Source organism: Carcharodon carcharias, chromosome 9 (genome assembly GCF_017639515.1).
Source record: "Carcharodon carcharias isolate sCarCar2 chromosome 9, sCarCar2.pri, whole genome shotgun sequence".
Classification (NCBI taxonomy): Eukaryota; Metazoa; Chordata; class Chondrichthyes; order Lamniformes; family Lamnidae; genus Carcharodon; species Carcharodon carcharias.
Window position 1 is genome coordinate 114,263,512 of NC_054475.1, and position 27,346 is coordinate 114,290,857.

General features: G+C 40.8%; 1 protein-coding gene across 6 annotated transcripts in view; it reads left to right on the forward strand.

The window, feature by feature from the left end:
• The first annotated feature begins 6,174 nt into the window (after window positions 1-6,174).
• diaph2 (diaphanous-related formin 2) overlaps window positions 6,175-27,346 on the forward strand; it is an 865,163-nt gene continuing 843,991 nt past the window's right edge. For all 6 annotated transcript variants that reach the window (XM_041195327.1, XM_041195330.1, XM_041195331.1 and 3 more), the window contains exon 1: window positions 6,175-6,632. In XM_041195327.1, the coding sequence (XP_041051261.1) occupies window positions 6,522-6,632 (111 nt within the window). In that variant the 5' untranslated portion in view covers window positions 6,175-6,521. The remainder of the gene's footprint in view (window positions 6,633-27,346) is intronic.

Here is a 27,346-nt window from a genome sequence, read left to right on the forward strand (position 1 = left end):
TGTGGTTGAAATGCTCTTGTCAATAGGTAGTGCCAGCTGTTTTCCTACAGCAGAAGATATTGAACCTTCCTCAGTGCTGTGGATGGTACCAGCACTAGAGAAATAGTTGGCAATTTTGAAGCAACTGTGCAGTTTCTACAGCCATAGGCCTGGAATTGGAGAATCATTTCAGGAACAGGTTCACTAAAATAAATGGACCATAATGCAAAAAATAAAACTTTCTGGCCTCAAAGATTTTATTTACATGCTATAAAAATGAACAGCTTTTAAAAAGCAGTACATCTAAATGAAACACCTACTCAAAAATATAGAAATAGCTGAGGGAAAATACATTTAGTGCCATATCGGCTCAAAATAGCTTACACAAGAGCAGAAAGAATGAAAATGGTCCAAGCTGTTAATTGTATATTAATTATATTTAATTGTATACAGGTGATAAGCAATATCCCAGAATTCACCTTTGCTCTTATAAATGGGAAACAGACTGAAGTTGTGATTGTTAGTTTAGGAAGTGCATGTTTGTAATATGCACCTCTGTAAATAAATGTTTATAAAAGTATGAAAAATTGGCTCCAATTCTATTGTTCACCAGCTGGCTTTCTGGTATATAACAAGAGGTGTTTATTTACATAATGTTCGGATTGATGAATTGTGAGTTACCTATGTCCATTCAGCCTAAAGTTGCAGCCAGCATCAGCAAGACAATTTTAGACTGTGAAGGTGGTACTTCTGTTGTGTTTTTGTTGCTTAGCAACCTGACAGCTCATACCATGAATATCTGTTTAAATTACAATCATGCACATTCCCTCTGGAGAGTCTTGTGTGTTGTTTTATGCCAAAGTGACATTGAAATTCATTACCTAGCACAATGTACAACTAATTTTCTGACTTCAGAGTTTTTACACAAGTTAATGTTGTTATGATGTAATGTAGGCAAAATTAACATTTGTTAGAAATACCAAATACTTTATATAGGTGCTTTTTTCTGACATTTTATGACCAGAATCACATTCCAACAGTCGACAATGGTCTACTAACAAGGAGCAGCAGATTGTGCTTTATATGTACAATTCCCACAAAGCTAGTTCCTGATATTGATAGGAAGCCATGCAGCAAACACAAAGCCTTTCATGATAGCAAGCATGATAATCTAAAATTAATTTACACCTTTCAACTTCTGCACACCTTCCAAAAGACAGTTGAAAAGTGGCAATTTTGGACCAGTGCTTAACAAACACTATCCACAATGACATGTCTTTAACTGTTTTTTTTAATTCATTCATGGGATGGGGGTGTTGCTGGCTAGGCTAGCATTTATTGCCCAACTCTAATTGCTCTTGGGAGCTAAGTGGCTTGCTCAAACATTTCAGAGGGCATTTAATTGCCACCCACATTGCTGTAGGTCTGGAGTTATACGTAGGACAGACCAGGTAAGGATGACAGATTTCCTTCCCTAAAGGGCATTAGTGAACCAGATGGGTTTTTACGACAATTGATAATTCCAGATTTTTTTGTTTCCAAATTTCACCATCGGCCATTCGATTCATGGGATTCAAATCCGGGTGCCCAGAGCATTATTCTGGGTCTCTGGATTACTAGTATAGTGACAATACCACTACATTACCACAGCATGCCCCATGAAACAAACATGAAACCTTCCACCATTGCAAGGATGATAATCTAAAATTGCACACCTCTGTTGCAGAAACAAAGAGCTCATGCTCTTTTATTGACCACCACAACAGTCTACTTGATGCTGATGATATAATATGTAGGATGCAATCTTCCTGCTAGTAGAGATCTTTGCACAGTTGTGCACCGTTGGATACAACATATGCACCATTGACAGATACTTTTGACTTTCCAAATCTTTTCTTGTCCAGGCAAAATAGGATGAGGGGTTAGCAACCCAGTAAAAACTGAGCACCAAACTAGGTTTCTTTTTCCTTATTGAGGTCAGAATCTTTAATATATCTTTTCCCATGCCCCTTGACCAACTTTATTAGCATGTTACCCTAACTAAATGGCAGTAATGATAGGTAAGAATATTTTCATTTTCATTTTTCATCTTATTCAATAGCCAAATAATCCACATAGAGGTGCCACAGATCCAAGAATGAAACCAGGGCAGGCCAAAGGGATTTTTCTTAATGAGATTGCTGTTCAGTTAGTAGCACAGCTGCAAAACATGGCTCAGTACATTGTCACATTGCAGCAAGTGGAGTGGTACTGCTGTGATCCCACTAAACACTAACTAAGAATGAGATCAGACCCCATATGAGTGTGAGGCAGGATGCAATATTAAATCGCACCATATACATGGGATTGGGACCTCTTAAGAAAAGCACAACACAAACTAAAATTCAAAAAGGCAAAATAAAGTGATGTTAGAGGAGGAGCAATGGAAGAAACTATGGTTGCTATCAAAGTAATTAGCTATAAAGAGCAAAATAAGTAAACTGTTTCACAAGATGGATGCCCTCAAATTAAAAACAAAAGTTTTGTAAAAGATGCACACCAAAATAAGCAGAAGGGTAGAAAAGGGAAGACAAACTAATGTTCAACCTCAGTTGCTTATTATTTATTTTATAATATTATTTATTTATAATATTATAATTGTAAACAATTATTGTGACAAAAAGACATAGTTTGAGTAATGCACTTAAATAAAGTAATTGACTAATGATGACCACAAGTGACAGTGAAGAAGTTGTACTGATATTGGATGGATAATTTTTGCTGCCATGCTTCAAGTTAAGTCTTTGTTCAAACACCTGCACAGTATAGCATATAGACTCATAGACATCTACAGCACAGAAGGAAGCCATTTGGCCCATCATGTCCACACCAGTCAACAAATGATCTAACTGCACTAACCTCATTTTCCGGTGCTTGGCCCATAGCCCTGGAGGCTATGGCAATGGAAGTGAATATCAAGATACTTCTTAAATGTTACAAGAGCACATTCTCCTGCAGCATGCATCCTCAATTTTTAGAGTCACCATAATCATGACATATAAGTCGACCCAGCATAAAAAACAGCTTCATTTCTCTGGCTCCAAAAGTCATGTTTTGGTATATACTCAACCTATAAATCAACCCCCTTTTCAGCCACGACATGCAATGCTCGCATTAGTAGTCAGCCTCAATTTTTCACCCTACAAATGTATGTTTTACTTCCTGGTACCTTATAACTGGGTACAAGAAATCAAGCAGGGGAGATGGGTTGTGTTGCAAACATGTGCAGGATGCTCTGTTAGATGCTGATGATATTTTGAAATGGCTACCAACCACACTCATGCCACTGGTTCACTTTTATACTCACAGTATATCAGTCACCCCCTGTTTTTGGAAGGATATTTTAAGGCTTCAAAGGTAAACTTATAGTTTACCTATATAACTTATAGTCATCGTCTATGGTAAGCAATTGATGTTGTCTTCAGATGGAGGTTTGTAAGCCGTGTTCTGACCTATTGCATTGGAGGACTCAGAGTCCTCACTGATTCTATTTTGCAGCATTAAACAATCCATTTAAATCTGATTTTAATAGCAAAATATCATAGACTTTGAAGTCTTGATTCCAGAATGCCCTGAACTAAAGATTTAGTTTCCCAAATGGCAGACTGAAGAATTATGACCCTATCATTGTAGATCACTTCCGAGAAACCATGGCATTGGGTACATCAGCAGGTCTCAGTTGTGTTTGAGACAGACCATAGATACAGGAACCATTGCTTCATAACAGTAGTATACTTGGCCCATTCCTCCCTAATAGGAGTATACTTGGTCCTTTGGAGGTTAGGAAAAACCCCATGAATGAGGTGTAAATCTGAAATCACCAGGCAGCCCAAGAAGATGGGCTTGAGGCTGGAGGACTTTTGCATTAAGCTCTATTAAGGATTGCGTGTTATAGTACCAAATACAGAGGGTGAAATATGCTAAAGAGAAGCATCTCTATTTATTGTGTGGTATAACGTTTGTGAATTGCTTTCTTCTTATGGTACCTTCAGAGTTAAAATCAGATTCAGTTAAAGAAATGGACTCGAGTGGAAACAAGTTATGTGTATATTTTCAGTTTATATGCATCTATAAGTCAGTTGGTAATATGGACAGTTGTCCTTAAAGTTTTTATGGTGCCCTTGGTCTACTGGAATTGTACCCAATGCTTTTAGTCGCCTGAGTGTCTGATGAGGTGCGAAAGCTCTAAGGCAGGCAGTCCAAAACATTGAGTAGTTGCTAGTATATAGATATCATTAATTGCTGGATGTCTTGATCTGTAGCATCTATGGTGGGGCTAGAACACAAGCTTCTTCTTTGTACATCTGGTTCCTGACCTGGTCTTTCCCCCTGACTTTGTTCCTGCTCAGTTGCACTCAGTGATTCACTCAGTAAAGACACCTGTAATTAACTGTTAGTATTCTGAGCTGGTGCTTGCAAGGATGACAGCAAGTGACAATAGATCTCTGGAGAACTGCCCTTTTCTTCTTCTCATGTGACTAAGCCTAGATTTTATGATGAATGTGGGAAGATTTGAGAGGAACAACGGTGAGCAGTGAATGGCAAAGGCAAGCAGTAACAGATAAGTGGCAGCTCCATGTAGCATCAGGTTGAGTGAGGGAAAAAAGTTCAGTAAGGAGAGAACCAGGAAAACCAAGATAGCCAATCATCCTGTGGGGACGCTATCTTTCATGTCATGGTTTCTGTGTGAATTTCCTCAATTTGTTTTAAAACCATGTTTGATATATTGATGGGTTCAGATGAAGAGAAAAAGGAACTTGCATAAATATAGTGTCTTTTACAGGGTGTCCACAGCCAACAAAAGATCTTCGGAGTGTAGCCACTGTCATAAGGCAGGAAATGTGACAGCCAATTTGCAAGCTCCCACAAACAGTAATGCGATAAATGGCCAGATAATTTATTTTTAGTGATGTTGACTGAGGGATACCAGGGACCATTACCATCCTTCAAAAAAGAGCCCTCTGTCTTTTTCTCCACAGATGTCAGGCCTGCTGAGTTTTTCCAGCAATTTTTGTTTTTGATTAGAATTCTCTACCCCAGAGCACTATGGATGCTAAGTTGTTGAATATATTTAAGGCTAAGATTGATAGATTTTTGGACTGTGGGGAAATCAAGGAATGTGAGGATCAGATGAGAAAGCGTAAGGTACAAGATCAGCCATATTATTGAATGGTAGAAGGAAAAAGACAGTAAAATTTTAAAATGACTGGTATTAGTCTGAACTGGAGTTCCATTTTAAGGTATACAGGACCAGTACCAGTCATTTCCCAAGTTTTACCGATTTTTCCTTCTGGGAGGCCAGTTTGGACCAGTACCAGTCATTTCCCAAGTTTTACAGCCTTCTGGACTTAATATTGAGTTCAACAACTTCAGACCATGAGCTCTCTCCTCCATTCTGATTTTTATTTTTTTTTCTCAACCCCACTCCCCCTTCAGGCCCATCTGTAACTTGTTTTGTTCTACTATTAACACATTCTGCTACCTTACTTTTATGCCATTATTAGCACCTGCTTGAGTCTTTAACACTCCCTTTGTCTTGGGTCCATGGCATCTTTGTCAAATCTCTCCTGAGACATATCCCTGACCTTCAATTTTGCTCCACCTCCCTCTCCAACAATATAACATTTCTACCTATTTTGAGCTCTGAAGAAGTCATACGGACTCAAAATCTTAACTCGGTTTCTCCACAGATGCTGCTAGACCTGCCGAGTCTCTCCAGCATTTTCTGTTTTTATCCCTAGTTTTACTGTTTTTCCTTCTGGGGATGCCAAATGTTCTCTGCAAGTGGAGACCCAATTTGCTTTTGAAGTTACTGCTGAATTTGCTTCCACTACCATTTTAAGACATTTCTGATATATTAGTGCCCTGAGATATATGAATATTTAAAACTGAGAGCAAGGGACTTCCCTCCCTCACGAGAACCTGGCATCATTGTGTTGTGTGTGGAGGTGGATTCTCAGGTCACAGCTGTCATCTCATCCCTGACCCAGTCCTGGATACACATGTGTCAGTCAGTCCGCCCCTGACGTCACCCCAAAGGCACTCAGTAACGTAACCGCAAGCCGGGTTCCAGATTGTCGTCACAACCAGCCAATCGGAGGGAAGTTGGCAGCGGAGTGGAGGGGCGTGGCCCGGTGCCTGCGCCTGCGCCGTTGGGTGGAAGCGGCTGTGGGTTTGACAGGAGGAGGAGGCGTCGCTCTCCGGGTTATGACCAGAGGGCGCTGAACTTGGGCTCACCGATCGCTGGTTACAACCAGAGGGAGAGAGAGAGAGAGAGAAAAAAATTCCCGTTGTGTGTGATTTTTTTTGCAGATATGTGGATTTAAAATATTAGAATCGTAAGCGAAACTTGAAGAAGCGTAGGGGTGAGCGAGCGAGGACGGTTTGTGAGTGCAATGTTGGGCCGGGGCCCTGCCGCCCAGCGCTGATACTTGTAGATAAATACACACCCTTCCTCCTGGGGAGACAGCGCGCCACGATCCTCTCTCTCTAAACTGCCGAATATGGACGGGCTGCAGCCGCCGACAGGAAGCGAATCGCCGCCCCGCAGCAGGGACAGGTCCTCCTCAAAGAAGAAACCTCCCGAAGATGACCCGAGAAACAAACCAAAGCTGGTGAGTGCTCCATAACCTTTCACAGACTTCAATTACTTGTGTTTCTCCCTTCCCCTGTTGAAACAGTTAATTAACAGCCGGCTCTAAGTAAAATCAGATTATAGTGCAGTTGCAGGCCCTTCCTGTTGGTACATGCCAAGTGCACACCAATGATATCTGTTGCATTTCTGAACACTTTGAAGCCTTCATTTAAAAAAATATATAGTTTACTGTCAAGTGTACAATTACATTTATCAGCAGCTTGCTCATCTTTTTTGGCGCATATGTTGTGAATGAACTACTCGTCCTCTAACTCAGAGCTCTAAATTGTGCAACTCAGTCACCCTTGTGAGAGATCCTGAGGGCTAAAATGTGTTCGTTGGTGATCAGTGTAAATTTCCACGATTTATTTATTAAAAATAAACCGAAGAACATAACATTCTTCCGATTTCCTGTAAATTTGTTATTTTGTACGGGAAAGGAACCAGCCACTTTGTATTTATTCCCTGAAAAAAGGCTGCGTTAATTTAACATTTTAGTATATCCACATTCAGTGCACAACAGCCACATAGATAAACCTGTGTCCCGGATTGTGACGATTTGATTCAAACCTCATTAACACATGGAACTGGGAACATTTGATGTCAGGACAGTTTCTCTGGAGATAAGACTGAACACCCTGAAAATCAGAACAGAAAGAAAGGACAAGAAATTGGCTGCTTTTTCAATTCATGTACCCGAACATTGACGAATTATTGATGCCAAGCACAAACGTGTGGATGCTAAATGTAAACATGTGATTTCAAATCTTACACTGTGCTTTGAAGTTTTACTTTTCTCTTTCATGTCCATATCTACTGAACTGGTTAGGATTATTCAACTACTGAAATTCTTTTTGGATAGGTGTCTGCATTCCAAGTTTACATGAGGAGACAATGGCATTGTGGTACTGTTGCTGAACTAGTAATCTGGCGTAATCCAAATGCTCTGGGGAAATGGGTTCAAATCCCACGACAGCAGTTGGTGGAGTTTGAATTCAGTTAATAAATCTGGAATATAAAGCTATTCTCAGTAATGGTGGCCATGAAACTACCATCGACTGTCATAAAAACCTATCCAATTCCCTTTCCCCTTTAGGGGAAGGATATCTGCCATCCTTACCTGGTCTGGTCTGACATGTAACTCCAGACCCACAGAAACGTGGCTGACTCTTAACCCCACCCTGAAATGGCCTAGTAAGCCACTCAGTTCAGGGGCAATTAGGGATGGGCTACAAATACTGACCTTGCCTGTGACACCCACATCCCATGAAAGAATAAAGAAAAAGTTTAAATCTCCTTAGGCAGGACATGTTGTTGGGCAAAATACCCTGAATACATATCTTGTAAAAACATTTTGTCTAGTAAGTCCTTGGATATGACAGTTTAACATGATGATGCCAATTTAAGGGCAAGTGATTGTGACACTTCGTGTATAAATGTTGTGAATCAGCTGTTAAATCACTAAAAAGTGCTGATAATGATTGAGGTGTTGTAAGAAAGATTCACATTCGCCTCCTGTAATTAATATTGTCAAGTTAAGTAACCAGTTACTGATGATTTTAAAAGTAAAAATGTATCAATTTTTAGAGATATTGAAATTAACAATTAGACACTTTCTTCCCCCACCTCCCATGTGCAGTGGATGTGCTATTAAATATATGTGAAGATACAATTGGTTGTTTTATTGGTGTTCCAAAGTGTCCTTTTGGTTTATTTCAAATGAACTTTCATGCCTGTTGCTTGGGCTTGTTATGTTCATTCTTCTAGGGGTTGGTATCTTATGTTGGGATCAGTAATTTGTCAAACATAAGCATGTGGATGCCGAATGTAAACATGCAGATTTCAATATCTAACACTGTTTTGAAGTTTTCCTTCTTTCTTTCATGTCCATACCTACTGAATTGGTTAGGATTGTTCAACTAGTGAAATTCTTTTTGGATAGGAGTCTGCATCATTCCAAGTTTAAATCTCCATTAGGCAGAGCATTTGAGGAAAATGTGGTGAAATGCTGTCATCGGACTGTTATCAACGTTCTAATAGTTATAAGGAAAAACTTACATTTGGCAGCCCCCCCTCCCTTGCCAGTGCCGCCACCACCACTGCTGCCGCCAACCCCCCCCCCCCCCAACTGAGTTGTGCATTCCATTACAACTATTGTGGCCTTTAATTGAGCAACCTGTCTTCACTCTGGCATCCTTCTGAACATTAATGTTCAGTGTGTCCAGTGAATGCAATATAGTGGTTTTACCACTCTTAATATGACTTAGTTTGGCAACCCAGATCTGCAGAGTTGCCAGTTGTGAACTATGTGATTAAACCTTGTAAGGCATTCTTTTTTCAATTTATTTTATAGAGTTGACCTTCCAAGGAAATGTGCAAGCCTAACAGAGGCAGTCATTTCTTGAGTACATGATGTGACTCGATTTAGTGTGCTTGAAGATACAAAGTGGTTACTGTACTTGGCAGTGGTTTCATCCTATAATGAAGTTTAAAGATTTTGCATCCTGAATTTTAGCTAGCTTGCTAATTCAGGACTCGACCATCGTTTTTCTCAAACACGCCATTGGTTTTCAGTTATAACCTGTTAGAATTCTCAATAACTGCACATCCCAAAAAGATATTAAGAGGATCAGATAAGATTTTAGGAGAGAAACTTCCCACTCGTTGGTAAAACTAGGCTTAGGGAACATGGTCTTGAAATCAGATCCAAACATTTCAGGAGTGAAATTAGGAAACACTCTGCCCAAGGGTGGCAGAAGTTTAGAACTCATTTTCTCAAATGGATACTGATGCTAGATGAATTAATTTTGAAGTTGAAATTGTGGATTTTTGTTAACCTTTTAACCTATTATGGAATTGGGACAAAGGAGGAGTTAAGCTGCAGATCAGCCATCTCAGTGAATGAGGGAACAGGCTTGAGGGGCTAAATGGTTCCCATGTTTCTATCTTGCCTGCCAACTTTTTAACTTGGCTGAAATTCTTATGCTTCTATTTTAGAAATTCCAGACAATTGTAATCACAACCAACCTTCTGCAGAAAGCAGAGTCACCCAAAGTTTAGATGTGATGACTAGTTAGATCATGTTAGGGCTGGATGCTAAGTATTTAAAAAGTAAACTCGGTATTACAATTACTATATATGTGAAAGAAGTATTACATTTTGTGCAAATTATTCCACTTGCTATTTTAATGTTTTAAACAAAATGTGCCTTGGTACCAGGCTTGCAATATAGGGAATTGTGCAACTGATGGCCTACCAAAATGACAAATTGTTGAACAAAAACTTATTTAGGATTAAGAGCAGGGGAGTGTGACTATTGGATAGCTTTTTCAAAGAGCAGGCATGATGGGTCAAACGGTCCCCTACTGTTCAGTTTAATTCTGTGTCACCACTATGTTCCATAATGTATCATGTCAGTTCTGTACTGATTCGTCTTCGTACACTTACATTCTACAGATGACTCAGTGTGCTATTGAAGTAAAAAAAAATGATCTCAGCAATCCTTTTCTTGCACAAGACTTGATTAGCAGGCAAAAATAATGGCCTGTGGCAAATTTTAGAATGTATTTTTTGTGGTTGCATTGTCTGAATTAAACATATAGTGTACCACATGTTAAAGTCAAAGTTTGGCTATCATCTGTCAAACCTATGGTATCTATAAATGAACGGGTACGTAGACTTTTTTTTTGCTTCTCCATTGAAATTAATGCTGCAATGTAACCTGAGTTTCATGATTGACACAAGAGGAGATGGATGCTCTAACTTGCTTCTCTAAGTTGTAGATCAAAAAAAAGTTCAACCCTCATAAATGGAAGCTTGGTACAAGTTTGGTACAAGCTACAAGTTTGGTATTGTATTTTTAACTCCATATAAATTGACTAAATTTACGATTTATTGAACATGGCTGTCAGTACTAAGCAGTTGAGACATTCTCTACCAGCTGAATTTGTAGAAAAAATAATTGTAAATGAGCACTGTGTGAATGCATTCAAATGCTTTTCCCTCACTGTTCACAGTGGGATAATCTTGTGTATTGATGTGCTGAGGTGCAGTAGGAAATTCCACTCGGACCTCAATCAGGTGACCGCAGGTGACTCCTAGGAGGGCAGTGTAAACGCTTCCCTGAAGAGGTCAAACATGCCTGCTGACTGAGTAGAGACTCTGGCTTGTTAGTGACTGAAATAGGAAAGGTTTATTTGGGAAGGCACTGAACATAACGACTTTTCCAGAAGCACACAGAAGTCAAAGTGTGGGAGGAAGCACACAAACCTCCAAACATCGCATCTGCCTGACCCTTTGAACACCACCTGCCCTGCATGTGGTAGAGTCTGAAGATCGTGCATTGGACTTACCAGCCATCTTAGAAACTATTGAACTGGAGCGGAAGCAAGTCATCCTTGATCCCAAGGGACTGCCTAAGGAGGAGTAGGAAACAATTTTATTACCAAGCTTCACAAGTGGTCATATTCAGATGTACTTTGCTTCAATCGGTCATGTAAATTCAGTGTGGCGCAGAACTAGTAATAGCACATTTATACTATGGCTCAATGTAAAACTAATGGGCTGAATATTGGTTTCAACTAGGCAGCATGCTTTTGTAGTCTCTCTGGGATGCAGGAGAGAATTCTGTACAACAGTGCATGTGCAATGGTTCTCTCCCGGTGGCTGCACCAGCGAACCATTTAAATAAACTCCAGGAAAGGTTTAAAAAGTACTAAGGTCCTGGACATTTTTTAAACCGAGTCTGATACTCCAAGCTGTGTTCAGCACAACTGGTGTTAAGACTGCAAGTAATCTTTTGCCACTGCTCTCTGGTATCACATTGTCCTCTGATTCTAGACACTTGCACTACAGTTTTAATGTTGTAGATTGAAGATGTTTTGTAGTGATGCTACAAGTTGTATGGCATCCTCATATAGGCTTTTAATTAAGTTACAATTGTACAACCATATTGTACAACTCTCTCCTTGCAGAACAGTTTCTGTTCTCAAAGCAACATAAAAATAGTAATGTGATTCATATGAAATGATGCATTTCATAAAGATTTGTCAGTTCACAGGCTTTTTGGAGTTCACTTCAGAGTGAAATGTAACATGTCAGAAGCAATTTACAGTTGTCCCCCATGGAGTCTACTTCTGCTCCAGAACAGGATGTACTACATCCTCTGGGCATTTGAACAGATTTCAAACCAGCCTTGTGTATTGTGCATGTGTGCATCATTGATCATGTGCCTCATCATCTTGACATCCATGATACATGCATGTCTTGGAATATGCTGTTCAAAATAAAATGCAGCAGAGTTAAGTGATAGCCAAGGCTTGATTCTGTTTAATGCTTGCTTGGCCGGCTGAATCGAGACCCGAAATGTGTTGTTGGGGAACCATCGAAATAAATTTTGGTTTATTGCTCTGCAGTCAAATGCATACTACTTTCTAACCAATGCAAGAACTACTGTGGCCGAGCTGAAGGGTTAGAGCAGTAATGTACAATAATAAATTCATCTAAGAATCTGTTTATAGACTGGAAGTATTTGAAATAAATGTGTGACACAACTTTATGATAAATGTGTTATACTAGTATGAATAAATACATTTGCTACATACTTTATTTCCATTTTCTTTGGTGATAGCAATTGACCATTCAGGCGTTTGCTGCAATAAAACCTTACAAATCGAACTTTGAGACTAGAAAAACACTGAAGTTGTTCATTCAAGTGAGACTGACAACAGTTCTGGGACAGGAAGGAGCTGTAGTGATGGGATGGACTCCATCTGAACTGTGATGGGACCTGTGCCCTTGTGCAAAGCATAAATAGGGAGATGACGAAGGTTTTAAAATAAGGAGAGGGTGGCATTTACAAGAAATGTAAGCAGCCTAATTATAAAGAAAACAGGGCAAGGGAGAAGAGGAAAGAATAAAATAATAGAAAACATTGAGGGCAAGGGAATAGATAGAGCTATAGAACAGGAAGCTAAAAAGATGGTTAAACATAAAATGAAAGGAAATCCTATTGAAATGAATTAAAATATCTGTACAGCAATGCACACAGTACATAATAAAACAGAGGAACTGGAGGTAATCGTGCCTTGGGAAATACCAGACGTAAGGATTACTGAGCTGAGGCTGCAGAAAAATCAGCTCTAGAATTAAACATTACAGGGTGCAGTATATTTAGAAAATGTAAAGAGGAAAAATAAGGTAAGGTGGTGTATCTGTGCTTAAAACTAAAGCAAGATAAAAATAGAATCCATCTGGATAGTTCTGGTTTCCAAACTATCTAATAGTGAACTTAAGGTGGAGGAAGAAATACGCAGACAAATTGGGGACCTGAGTAAAAAAAACATAGAACAATAATCATGGGTGATTTCAACTATTCTGATATTAATTAGAGAAGAGGTAAATAAAAGAATAAGGAAATTGAGTTCCAATAAAATGTCCAGGACTTCTTTTTAACCCAATATGTTAAAAAGCCCAACAAGGCAAGATTCGCTATTAAATTTAGTAGTGGGGAATGAACCAAATAAGTGGGGCTCATGGAGATGCTAAACCTATTCCATTGTGAAAGGTAAATTTTAAAGAGTAAGTGGAAAACAGGCGAGCTGATTTTTGGAGCAGCGGAAAAAATGCCCATTGCAGGGGTTCAATTTATTTTAGGTAATGATATTGCTGGGTCACAGATGTGGGTGATGCCTTGAGAGCCTGTTGAGATGTTTTCAACAGAAGTGTTGCAGAAAGAGCATCCTGGATTGTTTCCAGATTGTGTGATAACCAGCTTGAAATAGGAAGAACAGGAAGTGAAAGGGCAGGAAGAAGGTGTTGAAATTCTATTAGCTGACATTGTCTTTGTTAAGATTGTTCAGGAAGAAAGAACGGAGGAGAATGCAGTGGAGGTGTTTAGCCCAAGGCAGTTGGGTAGAGTTACAGAGAAAGAATCCATGAATAAAACAGTTATATCAGACAGCTTACTCAGAAACAGAGGCAGAATGTATTCCAGAATGTTAGTACCCTAAGGGTAATATGTTAATGAGAAAGTGGTGGCTGTATCAAGTTTCAGCTGATGAAAGCTGGAGGGAAATACATCAGATTGTTATGGCATTTGGATATAGAAATGAGATTCTTAGAATAGCTCATAAAATTCCAATGGGGGGACATTTAGGAATTAGAAAGACAGGCAAAAATACAAAAACATTTTTATTGACCTGGATTTCATAGAGATGTGGTCAGATTCTGTGGAAGATGTCACACAAGAAAAGTGATAGGGAAACCATAAGCAGTGATCAAGCTGGCACCTTTAATTTCAATTCAAGCATTTGAAGAACCTTTTACCAGGGTCATGATTGAGTTTGTAGGACCCCTCCCTAAGAATAAAAATGGAAATCAGTACTTACTGACAATAATGGATGTGCCTACAATGTTTCCTGAAGTGAGTGATACCTTTGATAAAAATTACAACAAAGAGAATTGTGGAAGAGTTGACTACATTTTTTTATAAGATATGGTTTTCCAAAAGAAATACAATCCGATCAGGATTCAAATTTCATGTCACAGCTGTTTAAGGAAGTAATGAACAGTTTGGGGATAAAACAGTTTAAGTCAACAACTTACCATCCTAAATCACAAGGGGCTTTGGAAAGATAGCATCAAATTTTAAAAACCATGATGAGGGCATATGGTCAGGACTATCCACAGGATTCTTGTTACTTGCTATTAGAGATGAGCCTAATGCATCAACTGGAGGAGAGTGCGAGAGGAGGACCCTGGGACAGGCAGCCAGCAGCACCTAGAGGAGAGTGCAAGAGGAGGACTCTGGGACAGGCAGTCAGCAGCATTTAGAGGAGAGTGCAAGAGGAGGATCTGGGGTAGGCAGTCAGCAGCAGCTAGAGGAGAGAAAGCGAGAGGAGTGTCCTCTGCAGTCACCGTCGCTGAGTGAAAAAAAGAGTGAAATCACAGGAAAACCGTAAGTTCATTGGTTGGTAAGTAACCGCTAGTTTGAACTACCGATTCTAAATTGATTTCAGATTAAGGGTGACTACTGGGGCCCAGGATTGGAGGCCTAACACTTCAGCTTCAACTCAGCAAAGAGAGCGAGTTCTAATTGATTTTAAAAAGCGTATTTTGAATCTCTATTCTAACTTGCTTTCAGATTAAAGGTAAATAGGAGAAATATTTTACAGATTGATAAACTAAAGACCAGTGGGAAATTTAAAAACTAATTAAATAAAATAGAGATGCAGGGCCAGGCGATATGTTGTAGCTGCATAATGTGGGAACTGGTGGACCCCATTGTGGTTCCTAGTGACCATATCTGTAGCAAATGTCGGTTACTAGAGGAACTCTGGCTCAGAGTTGATGACTTGGAGTCTGAGCTTCGGACATTGTGACGCATCAGGGAGGGGGAGAGTTACCTGAATACTGTTTCAGGAGACAGTGACACCCCTTAGATTAACTACCTTAAACTCGGCCATTGGTCAGGGACAGGAGAGTGACTATGAGTGAGGCAGGTAGAGGGATCCCAGAAGTAGCATTGCAGGAGCCTCAGCCCTTGCTCTTATCCAACAGGTTGGAGATTATTGCTCCCTGTGTGGACGAGAGTGGGGACTGTAGGGAGGATGAGCAAACTGACCATGGTACAGGATCAAGTGGGAGGAGAAAAAAGAAATGTTGTTGTAATCGGTGATAGTACATTTAGGGGAATAGATACTGTTCTCTGTAGCCAGGATTGAGAGTCCCGAAGGCTGTGTTGCCTACCTGGTGCCAGGGTTAAGGATATCTTATCTGGGCTGCAGAGGAACTTGGAGTTGGAGGGGAAAGATCCAGTTTTCATGGTCCACGTAGGTACTAACGTTATCGGTAGAAGAAGGTAAGAGGTTCTGCTGAGGGAATACAAGCAACTAGGGGCTAAATTTAAAAGTAGAACCAAAAAGGTAATAACCTCTGGATTACTACCTGAGCCATGAGCTAGTTGGCACAGGGTCAGTAAGATTAGAGGTAAATGCGTGGCTGAAAGATTGGTGTGGGAGAAGTGGGTTCAAATTCATAGGACATTGGCACCAGTACTGGGGAAAGAAGGAGCTATTCCGTTCAGATGAGTTCCACTTGAATCATGCTGGGACCAGTTTCCTGGCGAATTGCAAAACTAGGGTCGTAGATAGGGATTTAAACTAACTGCAGATTAGTGTCGAGGCTGATTGCTATCAAAAAGTGAAGGGACAGAATGTGTGAACGCCATATTGCACAAAAGAATCATATTAGAGTAGGGAAAATTGACAATCAGGCAAACTTAAAGGCTTTGTATCTGAATGCACGTAGCATTCAGAATAACACAAATGAGTTAACAGTGCAAATAGAGATAAATAGATATGATTTGGTGGCGATTACTGAGACGTGGTTACAGGGAGAACAGGTTTGGGAATTGAATATCCAAAGATAGGCAGGAAAGAAAAGGAGGTGGTGTAACTTTGTTAGCAAAGGAAGAGATCAGTGCTATATGAGGAATGATATAGGCACTGGAGAGTAAGACGTAGAGTCAGTCTGGGTAGAAATAAGAAATAGCAAGGGAAAGAAGTCCCTGGTGGGAGTAATCTATAGGTCCCCAAACAGTAGTTTAGCAGCAGGGCACAGTATAAACCAGGAAACACTGGGAGTATGTAAGAAAGGCATGGCAATAATCATGGGTGATTTTAATATGCATATAGACTGGACTAATCAAATTGGCAGGGGTAGCCTTGAGGAAGAGTGTATTAGAGATTGTTTCTTGGAGCAATATGTTGTGGAACCAACCAGGGAGCAGGCTATTCTGGATTTGGCTTTATGTAATGCGATGGGATTAATTAATGATCTCATTGTAAAGGATCACTCTTTAGGAAGAGTGATCATAGCATGATAGAATTTCAAGTTCAGTTTGAGAGCGAGAAACTTGAGTCCCATACTAGTGTTCTGGAGTTAAACAAAGGTAACTACATAGGTATGAGGGCAGATTTGGCCCTAGTGGACTGGGCAGGAAGACTACAAGTTAGGACAGTTGATTAACAGTGGCAGATATTTAAGGAGATGTTCAATTCCTCCCAAGTAAAATATATCCCAATGAGGAAGAAAGATGGTAAGAGGGGGAAAAAGCATCCATGGCTAAGCAAGAAAGTTAAAGATAACTTAAAGGCAAAATCTAAGGCATACCGAATTGCAAAGATCAATGGCAGGCTGGAAGATTGGGAAACTTTTAAAGATCAACAAAGGGTTACTAAAAAAAAATAAAAAGAACAAAGGTAAATTATGAAAGAAAACCAGTGCAAAATGTAAAAAATGATAGCAAAAACTCTTACAAGTATATAAAAGGAAAGAGAGTAGCTAAAGTGAATGTTGGTTGCTTGGAGAACAAGACTGGGGAGTTAATAGTGGGGAAAGCAGAAATGGCAGTGACGCTTAATCAATATTTTGCCTCAGTTTTCACAGTCGAGGACACTAGTACCACCCCAATAGCAACAGGTAGTGCAGAGGATATAGAGAAGGAGGAACTTAGAACAATCACCATCACTAGAGAAAAAGTACTGAGCAAACTATTGGGATTAAAGGGTGACAAGTCCCCAGGACGTGATGGCCTACATCCCAGGGTCTTAAAGGAAGTGGTAGCGGAGATAGTGGATGCATTGGCTATAATATTCCAAAATTCCCTGGATTTTGGAAAGGTTCCAGTGGATTGGAAAAATGCTAATATACCACCCTTATTCAAAAAGCGGGGGAGGCAGAAAGTAGGAAACTATAGACCAGTTAGTTTAACGTCTGACATTGGGAAATTGTTGGAATCCATTATTAAGGAAGTAGTAATGGGGCATTTGGAAAGTCAAAATGCAATCCACCAGAGTCAGCATGGTTTTATGGAGAGTAAATCATGTTTGACTAATTTGCTAGAGTTCTTTGAAAATGTGACAAGCAAAGTGGTTAATGGGGATCCTGTAGATGTCGTATATCTGGACTTCCAGAAGGCCTTTGATAAGGTGCCTCACAAGATAAGATCACACGATGCTAGGGGTAATATATTAGCTTGGATAGTGGATTGGCTAACCAACAGAAAGCAGAGAATCAGGATAAATGGGTCTTTTTCTGGACAGCAAGCTGTAACTAGTAGGGTGCCACAGGGTTTGGTCCTTGGGCCCCAACTATTTACAATCTATATTAATGACTTGGATTCAGGGATAGAAGGCACCAAAGCTAAATTTGCAGATGACACCAAAATAGGTGGGAAAGTATGTTGCAATGAAGAAATAAGAAATGTACAAATGGATATGGACAGGTTAGGTGAATGGACCAAAATTTGGCAGATGGAGTTTAACGTGGATAAGTGTGAGGTTATCCATTTTGGTTGGAAGAGTGAAAAGGTGACCTATGGAGCGAAACTTCAGAATGCTTCAGTGCAGAGGGATCTGGGTGTCCTCGTGCATGAATCGCTGAAAGCTAGTGTGCAGGTACAGCAGGTAATAAGGAAGGCAAATGGAATTTTGGCATTTATTGCTAAAGGAATAGAGTATAAAAATAGGGAAGTGTTGTTGCAACTGTACAAGGCACTGGTGAGACCGCATCTGGAGCACTGTGCACAGATTTTGTCCCCTTACTTGAGGAAGGATGTAGTTGCACTGGAGGCGGTTCAGAGGAGGTTCACTAGATCGATTCCAGAGATGCGGGGCTTGTCTTATGAGGAGATATTGAGCAGTTTAGGCCTATACTCGCTAGAGTTTAGAAGGATGAGAGGAGATCTAATTGAGGTATATAAGATCCTAAAGGGTATAGACAAAGTAAACGCGGAGTGGTTGTTTCCTCTTGTGGGGTATTCTAGAATGAGAGGTCATAGTTTTGGGCTAAGGGGTAGTAGATTTAAATCAGAGATGCGGAGGAATTACTTTTCTCAAAGGGTCGTGAATCTGTGGAATTCATTACCTCGGAGTGCAGTGGATGCTGGGACGCTGAATAAATTTAAGGAGGAGGTAGATTTTTAATTAGTAATGGGTTGAAAGGTTATTGGGAGAGGGCGGGAAATTGGAGTTGAGGCTGAAATGAGATCAGCCATGATCGTAATGAATGGCGGGGCAGGCTCGAGGGGCTGAATTGCCTACTCTTGCTTCTAGTTCTTATGTTCTTATTTAGTCCTTTTGAATTAGTCTGTGGTCATGGAGTAAGAGTACTGCTGAAATTGATTCATGAGAAATTGGTGAGTCAAAATTCAGAAACTGCTCTCCTGGAGTATGTATCAAACTTCAGAGACAGATTGGAAAGAGCATGTGTGTTAGCTAGGGAACATTTAAAGACATCACAGCAAGTGATGAAAGTGAAGGCAGATAGGAGAACCACAGCTCGTAGTTTTGTTGCTGGGGAAAAGTGTTAGTTCTGTTACCAGTACTGGGTGATTCATTAAATGCAAGGTTTAGTGAGTCTTACAGGATTGAAAAGGAACTGAGTGAATTTAATAAATACTGCAGATGGGAGAAAGAAGCAGAGAGTGTGTCATTTAATTATGCTTAAAAAGTACTTTGACAGGGAAGAAGACCAAAAGGACGTATTAGTGGTGGTAGATAGGAGAAAGAGGTAGAATTGAAGGATTCTGGAATTGATTTTCCTCCAATCAAATTGGATAATGAGAGGGTACTTGAAAATTTAAGTGTAATATTGAGTTACCTTCCAGATAAGTGTCAAAATGAGTTGGAAAAGTTATTGCAGTCACACAAAGCTATTTGTGGGAGTAAGCTGGGGAGGAAAAATTTAGCCGCACATGATGTGAGTGTGGAAGATTCATCTTCAATAAGGCAACATTCTTATAGATTAAATCCAGCAAAGTTATCACAAGTACAGAAAGAAACCAACTTCATGCTTCAAAATGACATAATTGAGTCTCGCTGTAGTAACTTGAGTTTGCTTATTGTGATGGTACCGAAACTGGATGGAATGTAGACTGTGTGTGGACTATCGAAAGGTGAATGCAGTGACAAAAGCTGATTCATATCCTGTACTATGGTGAAGATATTGTTGAGAAAGTGGGACAATTAAAGTTGTTTTGGAAGCTGTTTGAGTTCACTTGGTTTGAAGACAGATGTGAAGCAGAAGCGGCCTAAAAAGGGACAGATAGCAAGTCTCAAGCTAAAGGAAAACCCCACAAATCCAGGGGAGTGGAAGAGGGGCAAGCCCAAAGAAGACCTTCTAGCCAAAGGAAGGACAGGAACTTGGAAAAGGTCCTGCTATGTGAAGTTAAGAGTGAGCAGCCGTAAGGCTCCAAGCTTCAGACTTCGAGACAAAAGCTGCAGAAAGTAGATTTAAAATGAGAACAGCTTGCAAGAGGCAAGAAGGCCCAAAGAGACACCTGAAGGCTTGTAACTCTTTGCTATGGCAGTGTGCAGCAGTGGTGTACTGATAACGCTGAGTTGGTGAGAGTTTCAATGGACACAGGAGTGTAAGAAGGAATTTGACTGTTTGAAACCTGCATTGACTATGACACCAGTTTTGGCAGTACCCAATTATGCCAAGCAATTTAAATTGGCCATTGACGCAAGCAATATAGGCATTGGGACGGTACCGTTACAAGAAAATGAAACTGGAATTGAGAAACCAATAGGGTTTTTTTTTTCACGGAATTTGAATGTACAACAGAGAAGATATTCAGTGATCGAAAAAGAAGATTCTGGGTCTGGTGTTAGCGTTGCAGCATTTTAAGATTTTTAAATTGGAAACAATTCATCAGAAACAATTGTTTATACAGACCACAATCGTTTCAAGTTATTAGTCAAATTTTGAGACCAAAGTACAAGGCTATTCAGATGGAGTTTATTACTGCAACCATTTAATCCACAGATTACACATGTGGCTGGATGAGAAATCTAATTGCAGATGCATTGTCAAGAGTTTAAAGCTCAAAGGATACTTGGACATTTAAAAACTGGATAAAAACAAAAAAAACTGCTGATGCTGGAAATCCAAAACAAAAACAGAATTACCTGGAAAAACTCAGCAGCTGTGGCAGCATCGGCGGAGAAGAAAAGAGTTGACGTTTCGAGTCCTCATGACCCTTCGACCTTTTACAGGAAAGGGGTGAAATATAAGCTGGGTAAGGTGTGTTGGGGGGGTGGGGGGTGTTTGGGGGGGGGGGAGAGAGAGATAAGTGGAGGGGGTTGGTGTGGTTGTAGGGACAAACAAGCAGTAATAGAAGCAGGTCATCAAAAGATGTCACAAACAACAAGAAAAGAACACATAGGTGTTAAAGTTGGTGATATAATCGAAACGAATGTGCTAATTAAGAATGGATGGTAGGGCACTCAAGGTAAAGCTCTAGTGGGGGTGGGGGGAGCATAAAAGATTTAAAAATATTTAAAAATAATGGAAATAGGTTGGAAAAGAAAAATCTATATAATTTATTGGAAAAAAAAAAGGAAGGGGGAAACAGAAAGGGGGTGGGGATGGAGGAGGGAGCTCAAGACCTAAAGTTGTTGAATTCAATATTCAGTCCGGAAGGCTGTAAAGTGCCTAGTCGGAAGATGAGGTGCTGTTCCTCCAGTTTGCGTTGGGCTTCACTGAAACAATGCAGCAAGCCAAGGACAGACATGTGGGCAAGAGAGCAGGGTGGAGTGTTAAAATGGCAAGCGACAGGGAGGTTTGGGTCATTCTTGCGGATAGACCGCAGGTGTTCTGCAAAGCGGTCGCCCAGTTTACGTTTGGTCTCTCCAATGTAGAGGAGACCACATTGGGAGCAACGAATGCAGTAGACTAAGTTGGGGGAAATGCAAGTGAAATGCTGCTTCACTTGAAAGGAGTGTTTGGGCCCTTGGACGGTGAGGAGAGAGGAAGTGAAGGGGCAGGTGTTGCATCTTTTGCGTATGCATGGGGTGGTGCCATAGGAGGGGGTTGAGGAGTAGGGGGTGATGGAGGAGTGGACCAGAGTGTCCCGGAGGGAGCGATCCCTATGGAATGCCGATAGGGGGGATGAAGGGAAGATGTGTTTGGTGGTGGCATCATGATGGAGTTGGCGGAAATGGCAGAGGATGATCCTTTGAATGTGGAGGCTGGTGGGGTGATAAGTGTTTCTGGGAGGGAGGAGAAGGCGTGAGGGCGGATGCGCGGGAGATGGGCTGGACACGGTTGAGGGCCCTGTCAACGACCGTGGGTGGAAAACCTCGGTTAAGGAAGAAGGAGGACATGTCAGAGGAACTGTTTTTAAAGGTAGCATCATCGGAACAGATGCGACGGAGGCGAAGGAACTGAGAGAATGGGATGGAGTCCTTACAGGAAGCGGGGTGTGAGGAGCTGTAGTCGAGGTAGCTGTGGGAGTCGGCGGGTTTGTAATGGAAAATGGTGGACAGTCTATCACCAGAGATTGAGACAGAGAGGTCAAGGAAGGGAAGGGAAGTGTCAGAGATGGACCACGTGAAAATGATGGAGGGGTGGAGATTGGAAGCAAAATTAATAAATTTTTCAAGGCCCGACGAGAGCATGAAGCAGCACCGAAGTAATCATCAATGTACCGGAGAAAGAGTTGTGGAAGGGGGCCGGAGTGGGACTGGAACAAGGAATGTTCCACATATCCCATAAAGAGACAGGCATAGCTGGGGCCCATGCGGGTACCCATAGCCACACCTTTTATTTGGAGGAAGTGAGAGGAGTTGAAGGAGAAATTCTTCAGTGTGAGAACAAGTTCAGCCAGACGGAGGAGAGTAGTGGTGGATGGGGATTGTTCGGGCCTCTGTTCAAGGAAGAAGCTAAGGGCCCTCAGACCATCCTGGTGGGGGATGGAGGTGTAGAGGGATTGGACGTCCATGGTGAAGAGGAAGCGGTTGGGGCCAGGGAACTGGAAATTGTTGATGTGACGTAAGGTGTCAGAGGAATCACAGATGTAGGTGGGAAGGGACTGGACAAGGGGAGAGAGAAGGGAGTCAAGATAACGAGAAATGAGTTCTGTGGGGCAGGAGCAAGCTGAGATGATCGGTCTACCGGGGCAGTTCTGTTTGTGGATTTTGGGTAGGAGGTAGAAGCAGGCTGTCTGAGGTTGGACGACTATCAGGTTGGCAGCTGTGGGAGGAAGATCCCCAGAGGAGATGAGGTCAGTGACAGTCCTGGCAACAATGGCTTGATGTTCAGTGGTGGGGTCATGGTCCAGGGAGAGGTAGGAGGAAGTGTCTGCGAGTTGACGCTCAGCCTCCGTGAGGTAGAGGTCAGTGCGCCAGACAACAACAGCACCACCCTTGTCAACGGGTTTGATGACAATGTCAGGGTTGAACCTGAGAGAATGGAGTGCAGTAAGTTCAGAGAGAGAGAGATTAGAATGGGTGAGAGGAGCAGAGAAATAGAGACGACTAATGTCGCGCCGACAGTTCTCAATGAAAAGGTCAAGAGAAGGTAAGAATCCAGAGGGAGGGGTCCAGGTGGAGGGAGAATATTGGAGGTGGGTGAAAGGATCCGTTGAACGGGGAGAGGACTCCTGCCCAAAGAAGTGAGCCCGGAGCCGAAGATGGCGGAAGAAGAGTTCAGCATCATGCCGAGCCCGAAATTCATTGAGGTGAGGGCGTAAGGGTATGAAACTAAGTCCTTTGCTGAGCACTGAACGTTCAGCATCGGAGAGGGGAAGGTCAGGGGGTATAGTGAATACACGGCTGGTGCTGGGATTGGAAGATGGGGTGGGGACGGAGGGACAGGCAGGGGTGGAGGGTCCTAGATGGGTGTTGGTGTCGATGAGTTATTGGAGCTTGCGTTCCTTAGCACTTGAGAGAAAGAGAAAAAGTTTCTTGTTGAGACGTCGGATGAGCCCAAGAATAAAATGAAACTGGGGCCACGTGCAGCTTTGAAAAAGGGTACGGCGCTGCTGCTGGAGGGAGAGGTCGAGTGTGTTCATATGGCGGCGCATGGCACTGAGTGTGGATTTCAGATTGTGACGGGAACAGTGGTCCGAGAAATGTTTTATGTCCTGGAGATACCTGTAATCCTGGGTGGGTTCGAAACATGAGGGGTGGAATTTCAGTTGAAATCCACGTGGGGTAAGTCGGAGACAGAGACAGTCACTGAGAAAGGAGATATGGCTGTGAAAGTGGGTTTTAGTAAACACCTTGTCAAACACCAGGAGAGAAATGGAAAGCAATGAAGGTGAGCAAGGCAAAAGAGAGATACGGAAATCTTGTCGCAGAGACGAACAGAACTTCTTCAAGGAGGTAGGCATTTCTTGAAGAGCAGTGGCAGTCAGTTAAACACAGATAAAAACAAAAAAACTGCGGATGCTGGAAATCCAAAACAAAAACAGAATTACCTGGAAGGGTCATGAGGACTCGAAACGTCAACTATTTAAAACCTGGATGCTGGACTGGAATGATTTCTGCTAATTCCAAGGATTTGTGTATATATTGTTATGTTAATGCATGCATCTGGTAATGTAATAGTGTGAGTATATAGATAGGTATAGGAGGCAGTGTTAAATGGGTTAAAAAAATGAAGCTGTCTTTTTAAATTATGATGGTTCATTTTCTTGTAAGGAGTGGGTATCATGAAAGTATAATAATTCTCATAATATTATCGTGATTTATTGTAAAAGTAGGTTAATAGTGGGGTTTGGATAGTTTCTGTATGTATGTGGGGGATTTAATTGAATTGGAGACAGCTGGTCCAGAGGCCTTAACTTGTCAAAGAAGCTAGGTTTGAAATGCCTAAGTTCATGGCTGAAGTTTTAGAATGTGAGATGAGAAGAATTTGCATTTTTGGATAAGTCAGGGTAGTTTGATTTTCAAAGAGATGGTAGAATGTTACACCTAGCCAGAAAAGCTAGGCCAAGCAGTGCATTTATTTTTCCCAAATTATAGTATCAGCACCATAAATAGATTTATATTATGAGAAAGGTAAAGTTACAAAGACTTATGGGAACAATGAAGTTTGCATTAAAATGCTAGAAACATGTCTAAAGGAAAAGAGGCTATGTGTCAGAGGGAAGGACATTGAAAGATCTACCAGAAGTATGAAAAGCCTCCAGTGTTTGTGCATTAAGCTGCTGTCTGCACAAACTGAAGCTGGGAAAAGCCACTTTGAATTCTACTGTCTAAGGTATTGTGGTGACTTGCCTGGACCTGTTTAAATCTTTTTTTCTTACCGTTGCCTACATGAGGGTGTAACTGGAAGCTGGTTTAATTCAGGGTTTTAGGAGTTATTATAGTACTAATTTGTAGACCTATGTATGTGCTTGAAATCTTTTCTTTTGGTAATAATTGGTTAATTTAGTTTTGTAAAAAATCTGTAGAGTCTTGGTGGACTTATTACTACTGAATTCACGGCATGCATCTCAAAATAGAATACAAATTGAAAAATAGTTGAGACCGCGTCATCAAGTTTCCCATGTGGATTTGATCCACCTGGCACATATCATCTGCCGCGTCATAACATTGAAAATGGTAGGGAGTGCGAAAAGCAAGTTATTTTTTCCGTTAGGTAACCATAAAATTGATTTAGTATTTGGAAATGTTTTCCAACGATATTTCAAATAAGTAGATAAATGGTTTACCATATATTAGATGTAAATCATAATAGAAAATTCCAACTCTCATCACTATATAAAATCATAGAAGTAGAGCTCTTTTTAAGTGCAGCTAAGAGGTTGCTAACATTGCTAAGCTGTCTAGGTTTTGTGTTTTGACTTTCTATAATTAAAAGTCCAGCACACCTTGGTAACATTAAACCACCAAATCAGTGCATCTGTTCTGTTTCCAGATGGCAGTGGTTTACCAGTGTAGAGTTAACTGTATTGTCTGAGTAGAATTCTTATCTTGTGGTTTGAAATAGCCAGAACAGAGCTTTACTTCTAGAAGTATGAAGCAGTCAGTGTTTGTGAGATTTCTGAGCCTTGCTTTCAGGCTTCAGTTAAACATTTTGATACTTCAGAATTTTCAAAGAATGTTCTTGACATTTAGCACCAGACTCTGTTTCCTTTTTTAAAATATCATTCCATTTCCTATAATTTATTTCATTTAGCTAGTGCATATTTAGAATTTGAGAAATTGCGTACTGCATTCCTAATTTGTAACTACTTTATTGAGGGTTGAATAGAATGTTGAACTTGCTCCCATAATGAGTGGCTGAAGTGAACAGCATAGATGCATTTAAGGGGAAGCTAAATAAACATGAGGGAAACAGGAATAGAAGATTATGCTGATAAGATTAGATTAAGAGGGGTGGGTGAAGGCTCGTGTGGAGGCATGACCAGCTGGGCCAAATTATTTGTTTCTGTGTTGTGCATTCTGTGTAATTCTAAGCAAGTTGCATAGAATGGTTAACAGCACAGAAAGATGCCATTCAGCCCCCCGTGTCCATGCTCGCTTTCTGCAAGAGAAATTCAATTTTCCTATTCGCTCCCCGCTTGTCCCCTGTAGTCCCTAAAATTTTTTCTCTTCAGATAATGATCCAATTTCTTTTGAAAGCTTTGATTAAATATCTCCACACACACCCGAGCAGTGCATTCCGGACCCTATCTACTCACTACGTTAAGAAGCTTTTCCCTTATGTCGCCTTTGGTTCTTCTACCTTAAATTGGTATGCACTGGTTCACCTTTTGAAAGTGAAAGGCAAAAGAACCAAAGGCAACATGATTACAGCAGCATGTGAGTCACCCTTACCTTGTAGAAAAATGTTCATATTCTTAAATCATCAGGCAAATATTTTTCGTATTGATAGTTGTATATTGGCTGAGATTTTGCAGTTGCAATGGTGGTAAAATTGGCAGTGTCACTGTCATTACCCCGTGAAACTGACAGCAACTTCTGGTGTCCGTACATAGACAGTAAAGTTCACAAATCGACACGTTGCTGTCACTGATTCTCTGCTCCTCCACAGATGGGAATCTTCAGAAATCACTCAACTGACAAGAACTTCCCATTTTATGCTGTAATATTGTTGTTAAAACACCCCAAAAAAAGGTTATGCTTGGCTACTGAGATGTGGCTGAGTTTTTAAACAGCGTGATAAGACTATCCTAGATTTTATTATATCTTTTGCTTATGATATATTAGCTAGCGTTTTCCAATCTTTATTTCAACCTCCTCTTAAATTTTATAAAACATGAAAGATAATGCATTTTACTTCTTGCTTTGCGGTTTCATGAGAATTCTTCAATGGGATTGGCTGTTTATCTTACATGAAGAAATCTCTGGTTAGATGTTTGGAGATTCCCTTAACTTGGTGTCTGATTTAAATTCATGTCAGGAAAGGAAAAATCTGTGCCATGAAAATAGTAGATCTTTGTGGAAAACTTTGCTTGTGGTCAGTGGTGAGTGTTGTGTTTAACTATTGACCTCAATATCCAAGCCCTTGATTTTAGCAGAATCTGCACACTGCTAATATCTTCCACAGTTTGCAGGCATTAATCATACAGAAAGGGCCAAAAAAGTTACACATTTATGCAGCGACCCAATGTGAGTTCTGTGCTTGCATTGCATGTGATTTATGAATCTCCTTTTTATAGTTAGAACTATAGTGAGTCACTAGTTTGCTGGTTGCTAATAGTGGCTTCCTGTGGCATATATTTTAATTTGGAAGCACATCTATCCTGCAAGTACTAATCTTTCACCTGATAATATGCGAAGAACTTTCAAATCCCAGTTTGACCAAAGCTTAAACTGTGAACCCCAGTGGCTTAGTTTCATTCAAGGACGGCCAAATTCTTTGATCAGAAAGTGGAACATTTATCTACTGTGACAC